This window comes from Haplochromis burtoni, unplaced genomic scaffold, assembly GCF_018398535.1.
Source record: "Haplochromis burtoni strain Fernald_Lab_line unplaced genomic scaffold, NCSU_Asbu1 Contig_16, whole genome shotgun sequence".
Lineage (NCBI taxonomy): Eukaryota > Metazoa > Chordata > Actinopteri > Cichliformes > Cichlidae > Haplochromis > Haplochromis burtoni.
Window position 1 is genome coordinate 1,468,003 of NW_024582377.1, and position 16,420 is coordinate 1,484,422.

General features: G+C 42.0%; 1 protein-coding gene across 4 annotated transcripts in view; it reads right to left on the reverse strand.

The window, feature by feature from the left end:
* Positions 1–804: 804 nt before the first annotated feature.
* The window catches only part of aspg (asparaginase homolog (S. cerevisiae)), a 22,205-nt gene continuing 6,589 nt past the window's right edge, over positions 805–16,420 (reverse strand). Inside the window, exons 2-18 of one of the 4 annotated variants that reach the window (XM_005916733.3) lie at positions 15,929–16,052; positions 15,126–15,161; positions 13,100–13,211; positions 12,852–12,977; positions 12,679–12,762; positions 12,350–12,476; positions 12,143–12,255; positions 10,463–10,648; positions 10,242–10,355; positions 10,026–10,145; positions 9,782–9,877; positions 6,136–6,299; positions 4,261–4,347; positions 3,649–3,748; positions 3,494–3,559; positions 3,341–3,394; positions 805–2,000 (exon numbers count right to left, since the gene is read on the reverse strand). In XM_005916733.3, coding sequence (XP_005916795.1) covers positions 1,959–2,000; positions 3,341–3,394; positions 3,494–3,559; positions 3,649–3,748; positions 4,261–4,347; positions 6,136–6,299; positions 9,782–9,877; positions 10,026–10,145; positions 10,242–10,355; positions 10,463–10,648; positions 12,143–12,255; positions 12,350–12,476; positions 12,679–12,762; positions 12,852–12,977; positions 13,100–13,211; positions 15,126–15,161; positions 15,929–16,052 — 1,751 coding nt within the window. In that variant the 3' untranslated portion in view covers positions 805–1,958. The remainder of the gene's footprint in view (positions 2,001–3,340; positions 3,395–3,493; positions 3,560–3,648; positions 3,749–4,260; positions 4,348–6,135; positions 6,300–9,781; positions 9,878–10,025; positions 10,146–10,241; positions 10,356–10,462; positions 10,649–12,142; positions 12,256–12,349; positions 12,477–12,678; positions 12,763–12,851; positions 12,978–13,099; positions 13,212–15,125; positions 15,162–15,928; positions 16,053–16,420) is intronic. The other 3 variants (XM_005916734.3, XM_005916735.3, XM_005916736.3) reach the window with 3 other exon arrangements.

Sequence of the window (16,420 nt, forward strand, 5' to 3'; positions counted from 1 at the left end):
AAAACTAACAAGGGGTCTCAGCCAACGTGCGCTGAGAAGACTTACCTAGAGATGGTTCTTTCCTCGCGGTGGTGTTTCTTTGTGTCATCCCAGCCCAGACTGACTAACTGCGGGGTTAAGAGCTCTTTATATAGCGTTTTGGGGTTGGTTCGTACAAGCCTCACATTCAGGCAGGAATGAGGCCCGTGCAGGTCCAACCGGATGAGCTGGGTTCCACCAGTAGGAGCACGATGGGGCAGCCACGCTCAAGACAAAGATAGCAACTGCTATCACATGAAAATGAGGAATTTCACGTTATCTTTGTCTTTGTAGTTTGTTTAATTTCTGATGAAACTATCAATTGTCTCACAAAGTCTTACATTGTGTGAGCTGAAGGGCTGTGTTTGGGTTTCATGTCATGTAACACCTATTTTAAGCAGATACTCTGGCTACCTGTCGGTGTTAAGATTGTATTACTAGCTTTTAAATCACTGAATGGCCTGCACGAGATAAATTATAGATGGGAGTTTAATAGACACGGCATTTCAGTGGTCTCAGAGGGACTCCGTTTCACTTGACTTTTCTTTAAAAAAAAATAAATAGGGGGAAAACCCCACTATGTTTTTAGATTAGCCTTTAACTAAACCACGCCTTTGGAAACGGCTATTTCCAGCCTTTTTAAAAAATAATGTTTTCCAATTTCATTTTTAAGTTTTTAAAACATTTTATTGTATGTAAAAGTGATAACTACCAAAGAATCAGGCATGGAGCAGTCCATGCGTTTTTTATTTTTTTTGTGCAACATGGGAGCGATCACAGGAGACATTTCTCTGAAAGAAGAAATTTATTTCTGCCTCTTTTTTTCATCCACAGAACAAACTAAATCTCCCAGAGTTCCTGATTTGCAGCAGCAGAGGCAACAGCAGCAATGGAAACAACAGGATACATTTAAAATAACTAAGATGCATATGCACACACATGTAATCACAAAACATTTACGTGAATGACTTTTGCCCAGATTGGTATTAACTTTACTGAAAACCAAACAGGAGTAGCAATGTTTAACATTTCCTCATGTTTATCTAAAGTAACGAATAAGTAAATGTCATTCATTTGTGATCACAAATGTAAAGAATGTGAAAAGACATTTAAAACACATTAAGGAAAACAGAAACCGTGACACTTTAAAGCATTTATGTCTCACACAATACTCTGGATTTCCCCTTTCCATCTTAAAGAAAGAGATATGTGACACTTCAGGCTCAACAATCAGAACAAGAAACACGCTAGATGAGTTGCAAAGGTTTAAACTGCAGGTTTCTGAAATACCTGTTGTAGCAGGAGGAAATGAAAAGCTCTGGGAACAGAGGTATACTTTGGCTCAAAATGCATGGGTAGTTTGGACACCATCCAAAATAAAATAAAATAAAATTTAAAAAAAATCCTAGAATCATTTGAACTGAGATTTTGCAGCATGTCACTATAAAAGAAACAGCATAGAAATCTGTGAATGTACCCTGTACGTCCAGATATTATGCTATGACACATATATTGCTACACAAGGAGAAAATATTACTTTATATTGTAATGTTCATGTGTATATATAGGTTCTGCTCAAATGGCATAATTCCCTAATTGGACATCACATTTACTACATACATAGAAATAAAACATTTGATTAAAACAGTCAGCACTGTAACCAGTTTCCTTATACACAGACAAGTCTGCAACAACTTCATGTACATACATCCACTTATTTTCTCTGGGCACCATGCCCTCAGCAGTTACACAGTCTTTTGTGTTATTAATATTTTTGGAGAGGAAGACTGCAGCAGCGATGGCTTTGAAGAACACATGCAATCAGATGACATCCAAGAAGAGAGCAATTTTGTGAAAAGTAGCCGGACGTTGTGCAGAGAACGCCTCGGCAGTTAAATGGATGCCAGCAGAGGACAATTGCTGGTTCAGGTAGCGTCAGCTCAAAGTGCCGGTGGGGTAGCCTTGAATTGGATCACTCCGCTCTGCCACGGGGACAAACAGAGACAGGATTAATATGCAAGGGTGGCTGGTGTTTCAGCAGAATTCAATAAAACGCTTCATCTCCAACCACAATTACACACACAGATGCTATCAGATGTTATCTGATGTATCTCTGGTGATAAACGGGGTCTGACACACGTTTGGCTCAAATTCATGCAATAGTTGTTTTGCAAAGTGAGCAGGTTACAAATTAAGCTGGCAATTAGCTCATTTTAATCAATGATTAAGTTATTATTTAGTAAAGCTGTCAGTTCAAGTTTCTCAGAGCCAGAGGGAAACATCTACATAGTAAGGAAGCAGCTTATCCTCACGAACATTTTTCTTGATTACTTCTATTAATGATTAAATGATTTTCAAAACACACACACACACACACACACACACACACACACACACACACACACACACACACACACACACACACACAGACAGACAGACAGACATAACCACTGCTTTTCTAGTCTAAGTGAGCACTCAAAGCGCTTTCTTACTACAAGCCATATGCACTTAATCACACACACATTCACACAGTGCTTTTCTCTATACCTAAACACTAACACTCTCATGGATGAATCAAAACTCAGGGCTCATTTTTGCCCAAGGTTAAGCTGACATGCAGACTGGATCTAACTACCAACCTTCCAGTTGGCAGATGACCTACTCTATGTCCTGAGCCACAGTCGACCCGGTTATAATATAATATATTGTTGGCACTAGGAGCTTTTCCGATTTCCTTTTGCAGTCTGCTTGTGTGTCAGTTCAACCAGTGGGATCTGAGCAGGTGTGGGTACATGCAGGTGAACAAGGTGTGTGAAGACCCAAAGAGTGAGTGCATTAACCAAAATGCTATGTGGACATAGTCACTTATCACCTGACATAAATTTAGGGTTTTAATTTGATTTTCAAAAGGAATCTATTTGTAAACTATAACTGAACAGGAAGTATGGAATTATTAAAATACACTTCTATTGGATGTCCTGGTTACACCAGAAACCCAGACCCCAAAAAAAGCCCGCTTCCCCCAGGTTTTCAATCAGCATGCTAGCTAATGGCTTTCCAGATCAGAGCCATTTCTCTGTAGATTTTGCACGTTATTCCCACCCAATTTGGTGACCATTCCAAGTGTATGCAATTCCTCTTTAGCACTTTGCGCTGAGACACACAACCCAGTGACAACAGGTCATGATGGATAATAAGCAAAAGGTATTGTAGACAAAGAAAAAAGGGAGCCAATGCAGTCATGCACAGGGTTTGATCTCATGCTGAGTATGGGGAATGTAGACACAGGGAAACACACACACTTGGGCTACATCTTTTTTACCTCTTCCTCATCATCATCATCATCATCATCATCATTAAATTCACCCAATACTTTCTGGAATTAAACAAAGTAATTGAGAGAAAATTATAGACAGAGAAACCAAGCTTGCCCTGCAGAAGAGTAAAGCTGAAAAATGGAGAAAACAGAGCATACCTTTGATTTTTTGCTCTCGAGTCGGAGCAAAAATGCTACCACATCCTTTTTGCCAACAGCTTGTGCCTGTGACAGGCGATGATGGAGAAGTTTTTTTTAACTTTGTGAACTGCTAAGTGTTAATAAAATAGAAATATGCCTTCCTACAAACCCACCACTTGAATTGCAGTCTGCCCATCATAGCCTGGTTGATTTAAGTCTGCTCCAGCAAGGCTCCAGATTTCCAGACCATCCAGGTCACCATTGGCTGCCAGGCTGATGCACACAAAGTAAAAGCATTATTACAGCAACAGGATTCATTTCTCCAAAATCAGTATTAATATAATATACACTGGGCAAAGAACAGCTTGTGGAAAGGAAATTTGTGGAAAGACTGCAAAAGCATATCAGTGGAACATTCAGTATTACTGAGCCACATGAGCCACAGGAGCTTGAGGTTTATCTTCATAGTGACACATGCAATGCTTATCATATGAAAGGTGTGTTCCTGAAACTGGAAATTGGAACGGTCTTAACAAAACCTGTTTAGTGTCTCGGGCAGATTAAAAAAGAAAGAAAGAAAGGGGAAAAAAACAACACGTACTCACTGACACTACAGATAGAGAACAGATCTGAAGCTATGCTGTTAGGGAGCATTCCTACAGTTTGTGTAAGAGTGGGACAACTGGTTGCACCTGTGTCAGCAATGTAGGATGGGTCATTAGTGACGGTGGAGCAACGAAGTGGCTGTGTACAATTGTTACAATACTTCCTTTTTTGTGTCTGACCTGCACATTTCAGTTCCTGCTTCCTCCAACTCATGTCTGGAGAAATGAGCTCCGGTCTTTCTCAGCAGCTTCACAACTTCCTTGTGTCTAAGTTAGAGAGCATGTAATCGCAGACTTATTGTTACTGTATATCACCATTCACACATGCACGCTTTTCTATTAATAAAAAGGAATCGCAACTGATCACTTTTCTGTAACTCTTGCAAACCTTAAGACAGAGCTAGTAACATATTCCACATGGTACAAGTTTCAAGGAATGTAATAACACAACACAACATTGTGACTATAAATCTCTCCCTAGTTGCAGTTGTATTAGGACATTAGATTATGGAGCATTTTTGCTATTCTCAATTCAAAAGTCAGGTCTTCCCCTCTCGGTGCCTGTGTCCAATCGAGAGCAGCTGTTGCAGCACACACACATAGACCCTGCTATTAATGATGGGCCCAAATACTCTGAAGTTTGGCTAGACTTCAAGAGAAGTGATGATGACAATCTCAGTTACAACAAGCGTGACGAGTCCTTTGCACGTGAACCAAATAATGCTCGTGCACTCCATCTCCGTCTCTTAGCGAGATGCCAGAGAGCCTATATCTCATTAATAAAAGGGCTTATGTTTAATAAGCATATTCGTTTGAATCAGAAGAAACAGACATAACTACCTATTAAGTGTAATTAGATATAATGCTAATTTTAAACAACATTTTCATTCACACTGTAATTTAGACTTGGAGCGAAAGAGTCTGTGTGGCAGTAATCGTCGTTTGGCAAGTACGAACAAGTTTGTTGTCCCCCGCAAAGAGCCGCCCACGCAGGAGTCACATGCAGTGATTTTCACGGTGACAAGAAATGTGCATTAAAAGCAAAGGCCGAAAAGTTTCCACAACTGACCCGCAGACTTTCTCAATAAGACCTGTGTGACAAAGCGACAGGGTAAGCTAGTAAGAGCTCAATTTTGTGCCTAATTGTTTAGCTGTATGGAGAGCAACAGCCAGAGAACCTATTAGGGACTTCCTGCGGAGCATAAAGAAGCCAGTAACTCTCATCAATGAACCGGGGAGCAAGCTGGTAGGACTGGTTCAGAGGGCACTCCCCACATTTCTTTCAGGTTTCTCTCTCTGTCCTCTCTGCCTCTCCTTATATGGGCATTAGGCTCTTAATACAGTACGAAATGTGGCTCACAATGTGCTCGCGCATCCCTGACAGCAACTTAAAACTCCACTTTTATTACTTTTGTTATTTCAGTGAAAGTATTAAGAAGGGGAATAGCTACTCAAGCTGTGCAGCACATTACAGGAAGTGTAACAACAGGTGTCTGCGCTCCAGTGCATCCCTCTGCCATCACAAAGGCAACAAGTCCACACTTGCAGCACCAACCGTTGAAAGAGATGAGCCATTTGTCGCAGCTCTGACACACACAACGTTTTCACCCTGAGGCTCAACATAGCCCTGAAATGTTACGCCTGGCTATTCCCTGACAGACGTTTAGAGCAACCTCAGTGAATGACACAAAATTAAAAATACAGCTTTGGTAAAAATAAACACTGCCTAAATTGTCAGATGACAATTAGCCTAATTAGCTTATAATTATTGCCCGGCCTCTAAACTCCATTACGAGCCCCTTCCTGGTTTCACCCTCCCCCCAGCCGCTGCTGCTTTCTTGCCATTTGAGCAAAACCTATCAGCAGCTCATGTAATGAAGTCCTCTCTGTAGCAGCTATTAAACATATTTGCAGGAGATCCTCAGATGTCTAATTGCCAAGAGGGGGGGATTTAAATTGTTGTGTTTGCAAATTCATAAATGACAATATTACTTTAACAGCAAGATACAGGCAGACACACTGGCCCTTACTGTTTCGAAACAAGACAAGTCTTACCTGAAACGCACAGCATTGCATAGGGGTGTGTCGCCATAGCGATCTTTAGTGTGGACCGAAGCTCCATGACTCAGTAGGTACTGCACCATTTTGAGGTGGCCCTCACAGGCAGCAACATGAAGGGGTGTGCGTCCATCGTAGTCCACCAGACATAAGTTACTGCCCTGTGGAAAGGGAAAATCCTCAGTGTGTGTGCTGGTGGTTTAAAGGTTAGTGTGGTGAGATGATGTATTGATTTTATTTCTAATCTATATTTGTTCTTTTTGTTTATTTGTTTTTATTTAATCTTTATTTATACGGGTAATCCCAGTGAGACTCAATGCTCAATCACAAGAGAAACCTGTTTCAGACAGCGTAACAAAATTGCAAAAATAATAATAAAAAATCTCCTGAAAAAGACTAAAACTTGAGTGTACAACTAGAATGATCGAAAAGCCTTACACCACTGCTAGATTTGGGCGATGCCAAACCTGTGGCTGATTTTTTTTCCACTCATCTGAGGATCTAAAGTGCCAAACTGTTTGAGTAGTAGTCTTCAAGAATACTTCTCCAGGCTTCTCCAGGCAACGAGTTAAACACTTTCTATTGCAGGTTTGAGACGGACAGACTCCCACGCCCCACCCTCCCCTCCCCAGGGACATTGCTTCAGACATTGACCCCCAACACACCTTCCACCTCTCCTCCCTTCACCCTCCCCCTCCCCAATCCAGACCTAACGACCACCACCACCCTCTCCAATCCAGACTCAACGACCTCCACCACACCTCTCACCCCCCTTTCCTCCTCCCTGAAACTCAAAATACACACTCAGGATGTGAGCCGACGACTCCAGAAACAGAAGCCCAGGAAAGCCCCCGGACCAGACGGCGTCTCACCCTCCTGCCTCAAAACCTGTGCTGAACAGCTGGCTCCCATCTTTACTCGCATCTTCAACAGATCCCTGGAGCTGTGTGAAGTTCCCTCCTGCTTCAAACGCTCCACCATCATCCCTGTTCCCAAGAAACCCACCATCACAGGACTGAATGACTACAGACCTGTCGCCTTGACGTCTGTGGTCATGAAATCCTTCGAACGACTGGTGTTAGCCCATCTGAAAGACATTACAGGCCACCAGCTGGACCCTCTGCAGTTTGCCTACCGGGCAAACAGGTCGGTGGATGATGCAGTGAACATGGGGCTGCATTACATCCTGCAACACCTTGACCGCCCGGGAACTTATGCCAGGGTCCTGTTTGTGGACTTTAGTTCGGCTTTTAACACCATTGTGCCTGAACTTCTTTCCTCCAAACTCTCCCAGCTCAGCGTGTCACCAGCTACCTGTCAGTGGATCACCAGCTTCCTGACAGACAGAAAGCAACAAGTGAGGCTGGGGGAGATCACCTCTGAAACCCGGTCCCTCAGTATTGGTGCCCCTCAAGGATGTGTCCTCTCACCACTACTGTTCTCCCTCTACACTAACGACTGCACCTCCAAGAACTCGGCTGTCAAACTCCTAAAGTTTGCAGATGACACCACTGTCATTGGCCTCATTCAAGATGGTGATGAGTCTGCATACCGGCAGGAAGTTGAGCGGCTGGTACTCTGGTGCAGTCAGCACAATCTGGAGCTGAACACTCTTAAGACTGTAGAGATGACAGTGGACTTCAGGAGACATCCCTCAACTCTGCTCCCCCTCACCATATCAGACAGCCCTGTGTCAACTGTGAAGACCTTCAAGTTCCTGGGTACAACCATCTCCCAGGACCTGAAGTGGGAGACCAACATCAACTCCATCCTCAAAAAGACCCAGCAGAGGATGTACTTCCTGAGACAACTGGGGAAGTACAGTCTTCCACAGGAGCTGCTGATCCAGTTCTACACTGCGGTCATTGAGTCTGTCCTGTGCTCCTCCATCACAGTCTGGTATGGAGCAGCCACTAAACAGGACAGGAGCAGACTGCAGCGGACTGTACGGGCAGCAGAAAGGATCATCGGCGCCCCCCTGCCCTCCATCCAGGATCTGTACCTCTCAAGAACCAGGAAACGGGCAGGGAAAATCATCACAGACCCCTCACACCCTGCACACAGACTTTTTGATCTGCTGCCCTCTGGCAGACGGTACAGAAGCCTGCAGACACAGGAACAGTTTCTTTCCCCTCGCCATCTCCCTTCTTAACAGTTGACCTGTCACACTGCTCCCACTGCCAGACTGCAGCTGCACCTTATGTACATTTTGTAGTATTCATTCCACCTCATTCATTTCTGTATTTTATGTATATAAGTTTAGATTCGTTATTTATAGTTGGTTTACACAGCTTTGTGTATGTATGTGTAATGTGTATATATAGACACGTGTGTGTGTGTGTGTGTGTGTGTGTGTGTGTGTGTGTGTGTGTGTGTGTGTTGTGTGTGTGTGTGTGTGTGTGTGTGTGTGTGTGTGTGTGTGTGTGTGATTTACATTGCTGTGCTTGAGAGCCACCATCTACCGGAACCAAATTCCCTGTATGTGTCTGCACATATACAATAAACACGATTCTGATTCTGATCCTTGAAGGACATTCAAAGCTCTTCTCTGGATGTTTGCTGCTTTTTGTTCCATTCTTTGTGAGGATGATCCCACACTGCTTCAGTAATGTTGAGGTCTGGGCTCTGAGGGCCAACCCATGCCTGGTAGTGTCCCACTGTTTTTTTGTTTGTCTTTATCCATGTATGCTTTTAGTTTGACAGTGTGTTTGGGATCACCGTCATGCTGAAAGAATGAAGCCGTTGCCAATCTGATGCTTTCCAATTAGCATTACATCGGATCAAAATTCGACAGCACATTTCTGTGTTTATAATTGCATCAATTTTGACAACGTCACCATCCACCGTGCTTGTATTCACTCACTGTTGTAGCTCTCTCTCGATCTCCTCTGTAGATACTGACAACGATTTGAACCAAAAATTTCAATTTGATCACTTCTTAAGACCTGCTGCTACCGATTATAACTAAATTTCTTGTCTAATGTGGTATATCTCAGCCCTTTCTCCCTGCTTACTTTCCTTAAGAGTGGCTGCTTGACAGCCGCCCTTCTACCATTTCTGCAGAGGCTTCAGTGAACATTAGAGGGATCATCAACTGGAAGGTTTTTGCTGGATTTTCTTTACTATTTCTTAAGGACATGACTTTCAAATACTGTTCATCTGCTGCTTTTTTATGCTTGAATGATTCATGGGTCAGTGTTAAGTGGCTTAACAAATATACAAAAAATAAAAATAAACAAGGTCTGGACCAAAAATGAGTGAAAAGCAGCCAATGCCCTTACGTGAGGGCAGAATATATTTTTGAAAACTTCAAGGTAATCTAGGCAGCAGCTACATACCAGTCAATCCACATACAGACATGTACATGCGACTGTGGAGACAACTCTAGGCTTGCCTTACCAGTCTGTCCTCTAGTTCTGCTTGTCTGAGTGCCTGCATGTTGACTACACCGCTCTAATACAAAATGGAAGTGTGACCCTGAAAATGTTTTGAAAATCTACCAGTGGGAAAAGTTTTCCAAAGTTCAATGACCTTACAGCCAAACATGACCAGGAAAGAAATGGGTAAAATGTGTTTGGAGACTCAAACACAGGAAATAATGATTAACTTTACAGCATGTGGTGAAGGTCGTAGGATTGCTTACCATTTCTTTTAGGGCTTTTAAGGCCTCAATGTCACCGATCTTAGCAGCGGCGCATGCCAGCGTGGGAGTCAGAGCATCTCGGATGGCTTCCAGCTCCTTTTGAAACCAGATTCCAAGAATTTTAAAACCCGCAATTTCTCTGAATATGAAAACAAGTCATCAAGTATGGCAAAATGACAAGCTCCTAATAACCTAAAGTTAGCCCCAGAGCTGAAAGTCTGCGGAAATGCACTGCTACCTTTACCTCTTTGCAGCTGACGCTTAGAGACTTGGCAATGACTTGGATGAAACGGCTGTCACTCAGGCACAGTTTGGCTCCTGCCAAGTCAGCGATCATTTCACCTCGCAGGTTCTCTGCCATCATCTGGACAGAGTCACAAAAAAATAATAATCTTTTAGCACTTTGTTACTTTAAAAACTTCCACATAATGGAAAAGAAAGTGTTGAAAGTGCTACCAGCCTTTTTCTTCGCCTCCAGAGCAAGCTCCTTCTTGGCCAATACGTAGGACAGTTTTGACAGCGCAGCCTCTGGAGTCATGTCGCCTCCTGCTATCAGGCCGGCTTCTATCAAGACCTGTAGTATCAATCACAGGAATAAGTGACCTGATTGATTCATTCTCTCTCCAACTCAACTGAACATATTAACAAGACTGTGATTAATTACCAAGCGTCATGAACTACCTTGCCAGTGGCGTAGGATGTAGACACCGAGCCCCTCAGACACTGCGTGCAGTTGATGATGATGACACCGGCATCAGTGGCTTTCTTTAACTGTTCCAGGAGATCAGGGCGGTTATCGGGGGCATTTCCGCTGCCGTAGGTTTCCAGGACCACTCCTTCCATGGGTGGCTGCAGGAAAGCCTTTACCTGGACAAAGATGAGCGCAGTTTCAGGTTATAAACACCCAAAATTTATGGCCATCTTAACTGGCTACTCAACTGTGCAGAATCAAGATGAGAAATTAGTATTCCGTGTTAATTTTCCTGCAGCCCCTTTAACTCCATGCAACCCATTCACTCTCCTAAAAGCCCATCTGGTGCCATCTCTGCAACCAGAGTATCTCAGTCACTGGTTGGCTGGTTGGCACTGGGAAGCCCTACACCACATCATTAGCCATGGCATATGACTAGAATGGCAGATGACTCAAATGGCAGAAAGGAGAGCAATTAATCTGAAGGTGTTAGCAAGCATAAAGTCACTTGGCAAGTTTGTGCCAGTTACCATAAAATGCGAGAAGAAGGTGACATTAAAAGTTCCAGGTTCACTCAGTATTTTTTGATGCGATAAGCAGTTTGACAAGAAAGGTGTGACACAGATTACCAATGAAGCTCCCGTACTGCAGAGTGCGGACACACGAGAGCCAAGTGCCTAATCAAAACGGTGCCTCATAAAAGCAGTTAAAGGCTGTAAGAAAGCCTTGATAGCAGAGTTGGGCAGTGGGAGCAGATTGAGACAGTAAAGTCGCTCCCCCAGCAGACGCTGCAGGGGGAGGTGCAGCTAAATGTTACAGTATCTGTAGCAACCCTCCCTCTTTACAGGGTGATTGGACATGGCCCATAACTCCGTCTCATCTTTCTCTGGCTTGAGCTTTGATGGCAGCTTACATGACTGGGAAAGTAACAGAAGAAGGCTAATAGCGCAATTACATTGAAGTTAACTATATTTTATTGCAGACAAAACAACAGTCTGTTACCTTTGAAGAACAGGTGATCTCGACTACATTTTAGTACAACAGAAAAAAAGGAGGCCATTACAACTTTCTCGGCTTAAAGATTTGCACCATGCCGGCAATTTTAACATACTCATTTCAGCACTTGACTGCATGTCATTTGGTTTTAATTGGAAACAGCGTAAGTAAGCTGGAACCTCTGAGGCTTAGAAATGAAGCCAAGGCTCAAGTCCAAATACTGCAGTTCCTCAAGCAGCCAAATGAGGCTGTCTCAAAATGTGAGAAAACAGACTCCCGTGTTTAAAAGGACAACATCGGAGAAGACAATACGACTGCTGAGTTACATGAAGCTGGCTGTTTGTTCATGGTGCTAGTGAGTGTTTTAATCTTTTTTGTGACCTTAGCTGTAAGGTTGTACAGGGTTGCATTTAAGACTTAAAGTTATGCACAACTGTCAGGGCGGCCGCTCTGAGTGATTAGTGAGGCACTCTAAGGAGCAAGCTGTTTAGTTTTTAGCATTTTCATTCTTCTATCCAAATAATGACAAGCGGTAGCTTCAGAACATCTGGTAAATATTCCAAAATTACATCCATGGTCCACTTCACAGGCTACACCAGTAGCATTAAACAAAAAACGACATTTTATACCACTTTAATAAAAAGTTAAATAAACTACATTTCCCTGAAACTTACAGTAGAAGCAGTGATTCCTGGGAATAGCCTAAGCAGGCCTACGTTGCGGTTCAGCTCAGTCTTGACTTGAAACTTTGCTGTGGTGTTTGCCCTCCACACTGTATCCCAGTTGACTGGCGGGAAGTTGAAGAAACTCCATTAAAAAAATAATCCTTTAAAAACAAAAAGTGATTTATTTTCTACGTAAGCAGTTTATTGGTTCCTTACTTGTAATATCCACTTCAGCAGTGGCCAAGGGGGCCAAGTTAGGAGATGAGAATGCATTGAAGCTCCCAGCATCCACTTTGGTCACACGATTCCCTCTGTAGAGTTTGTTGTAGAAATACAGGCACACCTAACAAATGCATGTTCATAAGATGAACTTAATAATTTATTTCTTGATTGATTAAATCACTAACATATAACAGAGCTAAGAGAAAACAAAGCAACAACTGGCTATCAGGGTATTACATTCAGTCAGTTTCTCTCTCACAATCCAACATTTCTAATAAGGTTTGCAGTCAATTAGCAGCTATAAACCATCTTCTTTATCTCACCTCAGGAATGACAAATTGTCCAGCAATTAGTAATGCCCCAAGTAGATTGTCTCTGCCATCATTCCTCATCTCATAGATGGGTACCTAAAGACAGAAAGTGTCTCATTTTAACAAAGCAGTAAACCCTGGTTTATTTGCTGGTTAGTTAGTGACTTGAGGATAGCAGCTCTTACCTGTGAGCCCGTGAGAATGATCGGTTTGCCCAAATGCTCACACATAAAGGACAGGGCAGAGGCTGTGTAAGCCATAGTGTCTGTGCCATGAAGAATCACAAAACCATCGTAGCTTTCATAGTTTCTCTGGGGTGAAATAAGAAAATAATGATCATAATGGAGATAATTTCACATGGCCAGATAGATTTTAAAAGCAGGATTTAAGTAATATAAAGGCACAACAACAAATTAAAAAGAGTAGCAAGTACCTCAATGTCCTTTCCAAATCTACCCCAGTCATCTGTGGTCATATTGGAAGAGTCCAATAAAGGATTGTACTCCAAGATAGTGTAGACTATCCTCTTATTTTGTTTACTCAGTCTGGAAGAGAAAACAGTCCAGTTTATCTATGAGCTGCATTCTCTATAGGAACATTTACACAAAGCCAAACAGTGACAGATTATACAGCCAATAATAAAGCAGCGGTGTTGGTCGTTCCAAGTACAAATATTCAACTTCAAAAGTTCACGCAGTCAACAAGCAATTAAAGTCTTTACTGGGATAAATTATTACGTATTATGTATTGTGGTGAACATTTAATAAAAGCTGGATCAGGTTCTGGTTAAAGGGGAGATGTGAGCTTAAAGAAGCGTAAGGGAATGTTAAAAACGCTGACTTCAAAATCCGTTTAGCTGGGCCTTCTGTCTGAGCAACAGGGCGCCAAAACCTGTTTCAGGTTTACACACACAAAGAATTTTCAAAGGGTAAAAGGGAGGGGCAAAGTCACACAAGTTAGACAGTGCAGCACTTTAAAAGTTAAGCATTTTTGTTTAGCACAGTAGAGTCCCAATTTCCTGCACAGCTACATGACTGAACACTTACATACATTTATGGATACAAGATAGCTTATCCGATATATTTTGAAGGTTCTTTGGTGACTCGCATCATGTTGGAGCAAAAGCCTGTATTTCTTTTTCATTGCAAATAATAGGGAGGGAGTCTTTCATACATACATATTTATGCTGCCTGTAAGTGCAGTTTAACGCAGGCGTCCCACAGCCCCACCTGCCACGCTCCATGTAAGGCAGCGTGACTGACTGAAAAGCCATGAAGCGATTTTCTTTTTAATCTCCCTTTTAAAGAAACACCGTAGAACACCCCCCACATTACCATAGGGCAGCCTTATAGCATAGAGATAGGAGGTGAATGGAACAGCAGGGGGAAGAGCGGGTGAGCCCCAGTCCATCCAAGCAGGGGTCCTATAGACACTCTACTAATTAGCCTCAAGTCGACACATGACCCAAGAACATATGTTGTCGATCTTCTAGAAGAAAACTGCCTAAAAAAAAACACTATTCAAATCACCAATTATTCATATATCTGGCGGTGTGTCCTAAGGTTTAGCAAAGCTACACATTACCATACTCATGCTAAGACACTTCATATGCTCAGAATAATAAACGCATGGAAGGACGCTGGAGGTGGAAGCAAACAGCCCTGTGGCATTGCCTCTCAACATCACATGAATAAAGCTTTGCAGTTAATCAATAAACCAATTCCCCTCTGAAATAATAGACGTAGGATCAGCTCTTGAATAAGATCAACGGTATGCCTATTAAATTTGCATGTGAGTTTAATTCAGTTGATATGAACACTGCAAACTGAAGGATGAGCAAGTGTTAAGACGTGCTGAACACCTAAAAACATTCAATCAGTAGAATATTAATGAAAAACATAAGACGATGGCATATATATATCTCACAGATAATAAAATAACGAAGTTCTAACAACCTATCTTTAGAAAATACTTACCATTTCAAGGGCCATAGATACCTTGATATCTTTACTATAATACAGGACTAAACCCACTTTCATAATAGCAGTCAACATGAGGCCAGAGAGGAAATTAGTGTCTCTGGAAAAGGCTACTTCTACTGACGATGAAGACCCTAAAGGGCATGTCAATCGGCTCCGAGCCCAATTCACTCAACTGCACACAAGCATGAGAAAACAAGACAAAATAAAGTTAAACATGCAACACTGCAATCTATCTTTTGCTAATATCAGGAACGAGACGCTGTACAGCTGCCTTGTTAGTTACAGAGTTCAAAATTAGCCGGAGTAAGAGACACAGAATTACTTCAAGCAACACTTTTTCCAACTGCCGAAAGACACGTAGGCATGCACTTCCCAACAGGGAAGCACACCCAAGCAAGTGGTGTTAAGTACAGCAGAGACATCAAACCAATCTCAAGCAGGGAGAAGTCAAACACAATGCAACCAGTACTACAACACCCGTGAAAGTGCAGGTCGGGATGGGGCGCTGGCTTCCTGTTAAAGTGACAAAAGCAGTTAAGGGTAATAAAAATAAGTGCATCTCTTAACAGGAATGTAACTTGTTTTATTTTCAGCCTCTGCTTTTCCAGATAGGAAACATATCTTGCACTGTGTGCAGTTACCATCTTGGGCAGATCCAAGATATAGGGCGATTTAGCCTGTATAACGAATGCTCTTGCAAAAACACCTGAAATACATTAGATCTCACTGTCCTGAGGACGGTCTGCACATACTATAAACACAAAGTTTGGATCTATAAAGATCCAAATAGCTGTCAGGTTTAGCCATTCAGGAAAAGCACTGCACATTAGATGAAGTGCAACATTTTTTCACTGTGAAGTGAGACGGTCTCAAGTTAAATAAATGACATAATTAATGTAATAAATTAGGTATAAAGGAAATAAAAACACACAGGATTTCAAACTTTTAGTTCAAAATAAGCAACATTACAAATTTACATGCGATCCTTTTCTTTGTTGTTGACCTACTCTTGCTCTGTCAGTAACACAGGCCTCACAAGATGCTAATAATGAAGACAAATTATGAGCTAAATAATCCCGTGCCTCATGGCTGTGACAACAAAAAATACTGTTAATTTTCTGTTTTCAAATAAGGATAAGGAAACATGTTTAAAACATTACAAACACAGTTATGTAGTCTTCCTCTGATGCATATGGCAACCAATAGTACAGCATGTGGTTTCTTTTTGTTAAATACAGATATATATATATATCTACATGTTGACTAATGGGTGCACTTACGGCAGGACCAAGGTGTCAGATCCATAGTATTCATACATGCGGGTCTGGTGAGCATATGTCTCATCATGGAGGATGGGCAGCTTACGCAGGCTCTTCACAAAAGCATTGGCTTGTGGGGCAAGAACTGTAGGTTAAAGAGCAGAAAAACAACAGAGATATTTAATGTTTAACAGTTTGCTTTTAGTAGGATTACTATTAATAGAAAGCGAGCACAGTGGATATGCTGTCATCTCAACACCACAACAACACTCTCATACTGAACCCTAGTGGTTATTGTAAAAAATAACATTACGGCTGGAAATACACTTGAAGCACACTTTTAAAAACACATGATCTTCTTGAGTATAACATAAAAGGACAACATTAAATGTACTATTAGAAACAATAACACAAAGGTTAGGAGACAGAATATAATATGGACATGCAATCTTAACTGTCAAGCAAAATAAACACATACATTGAACTCACACAAATAATACAGCTTTAAACTGG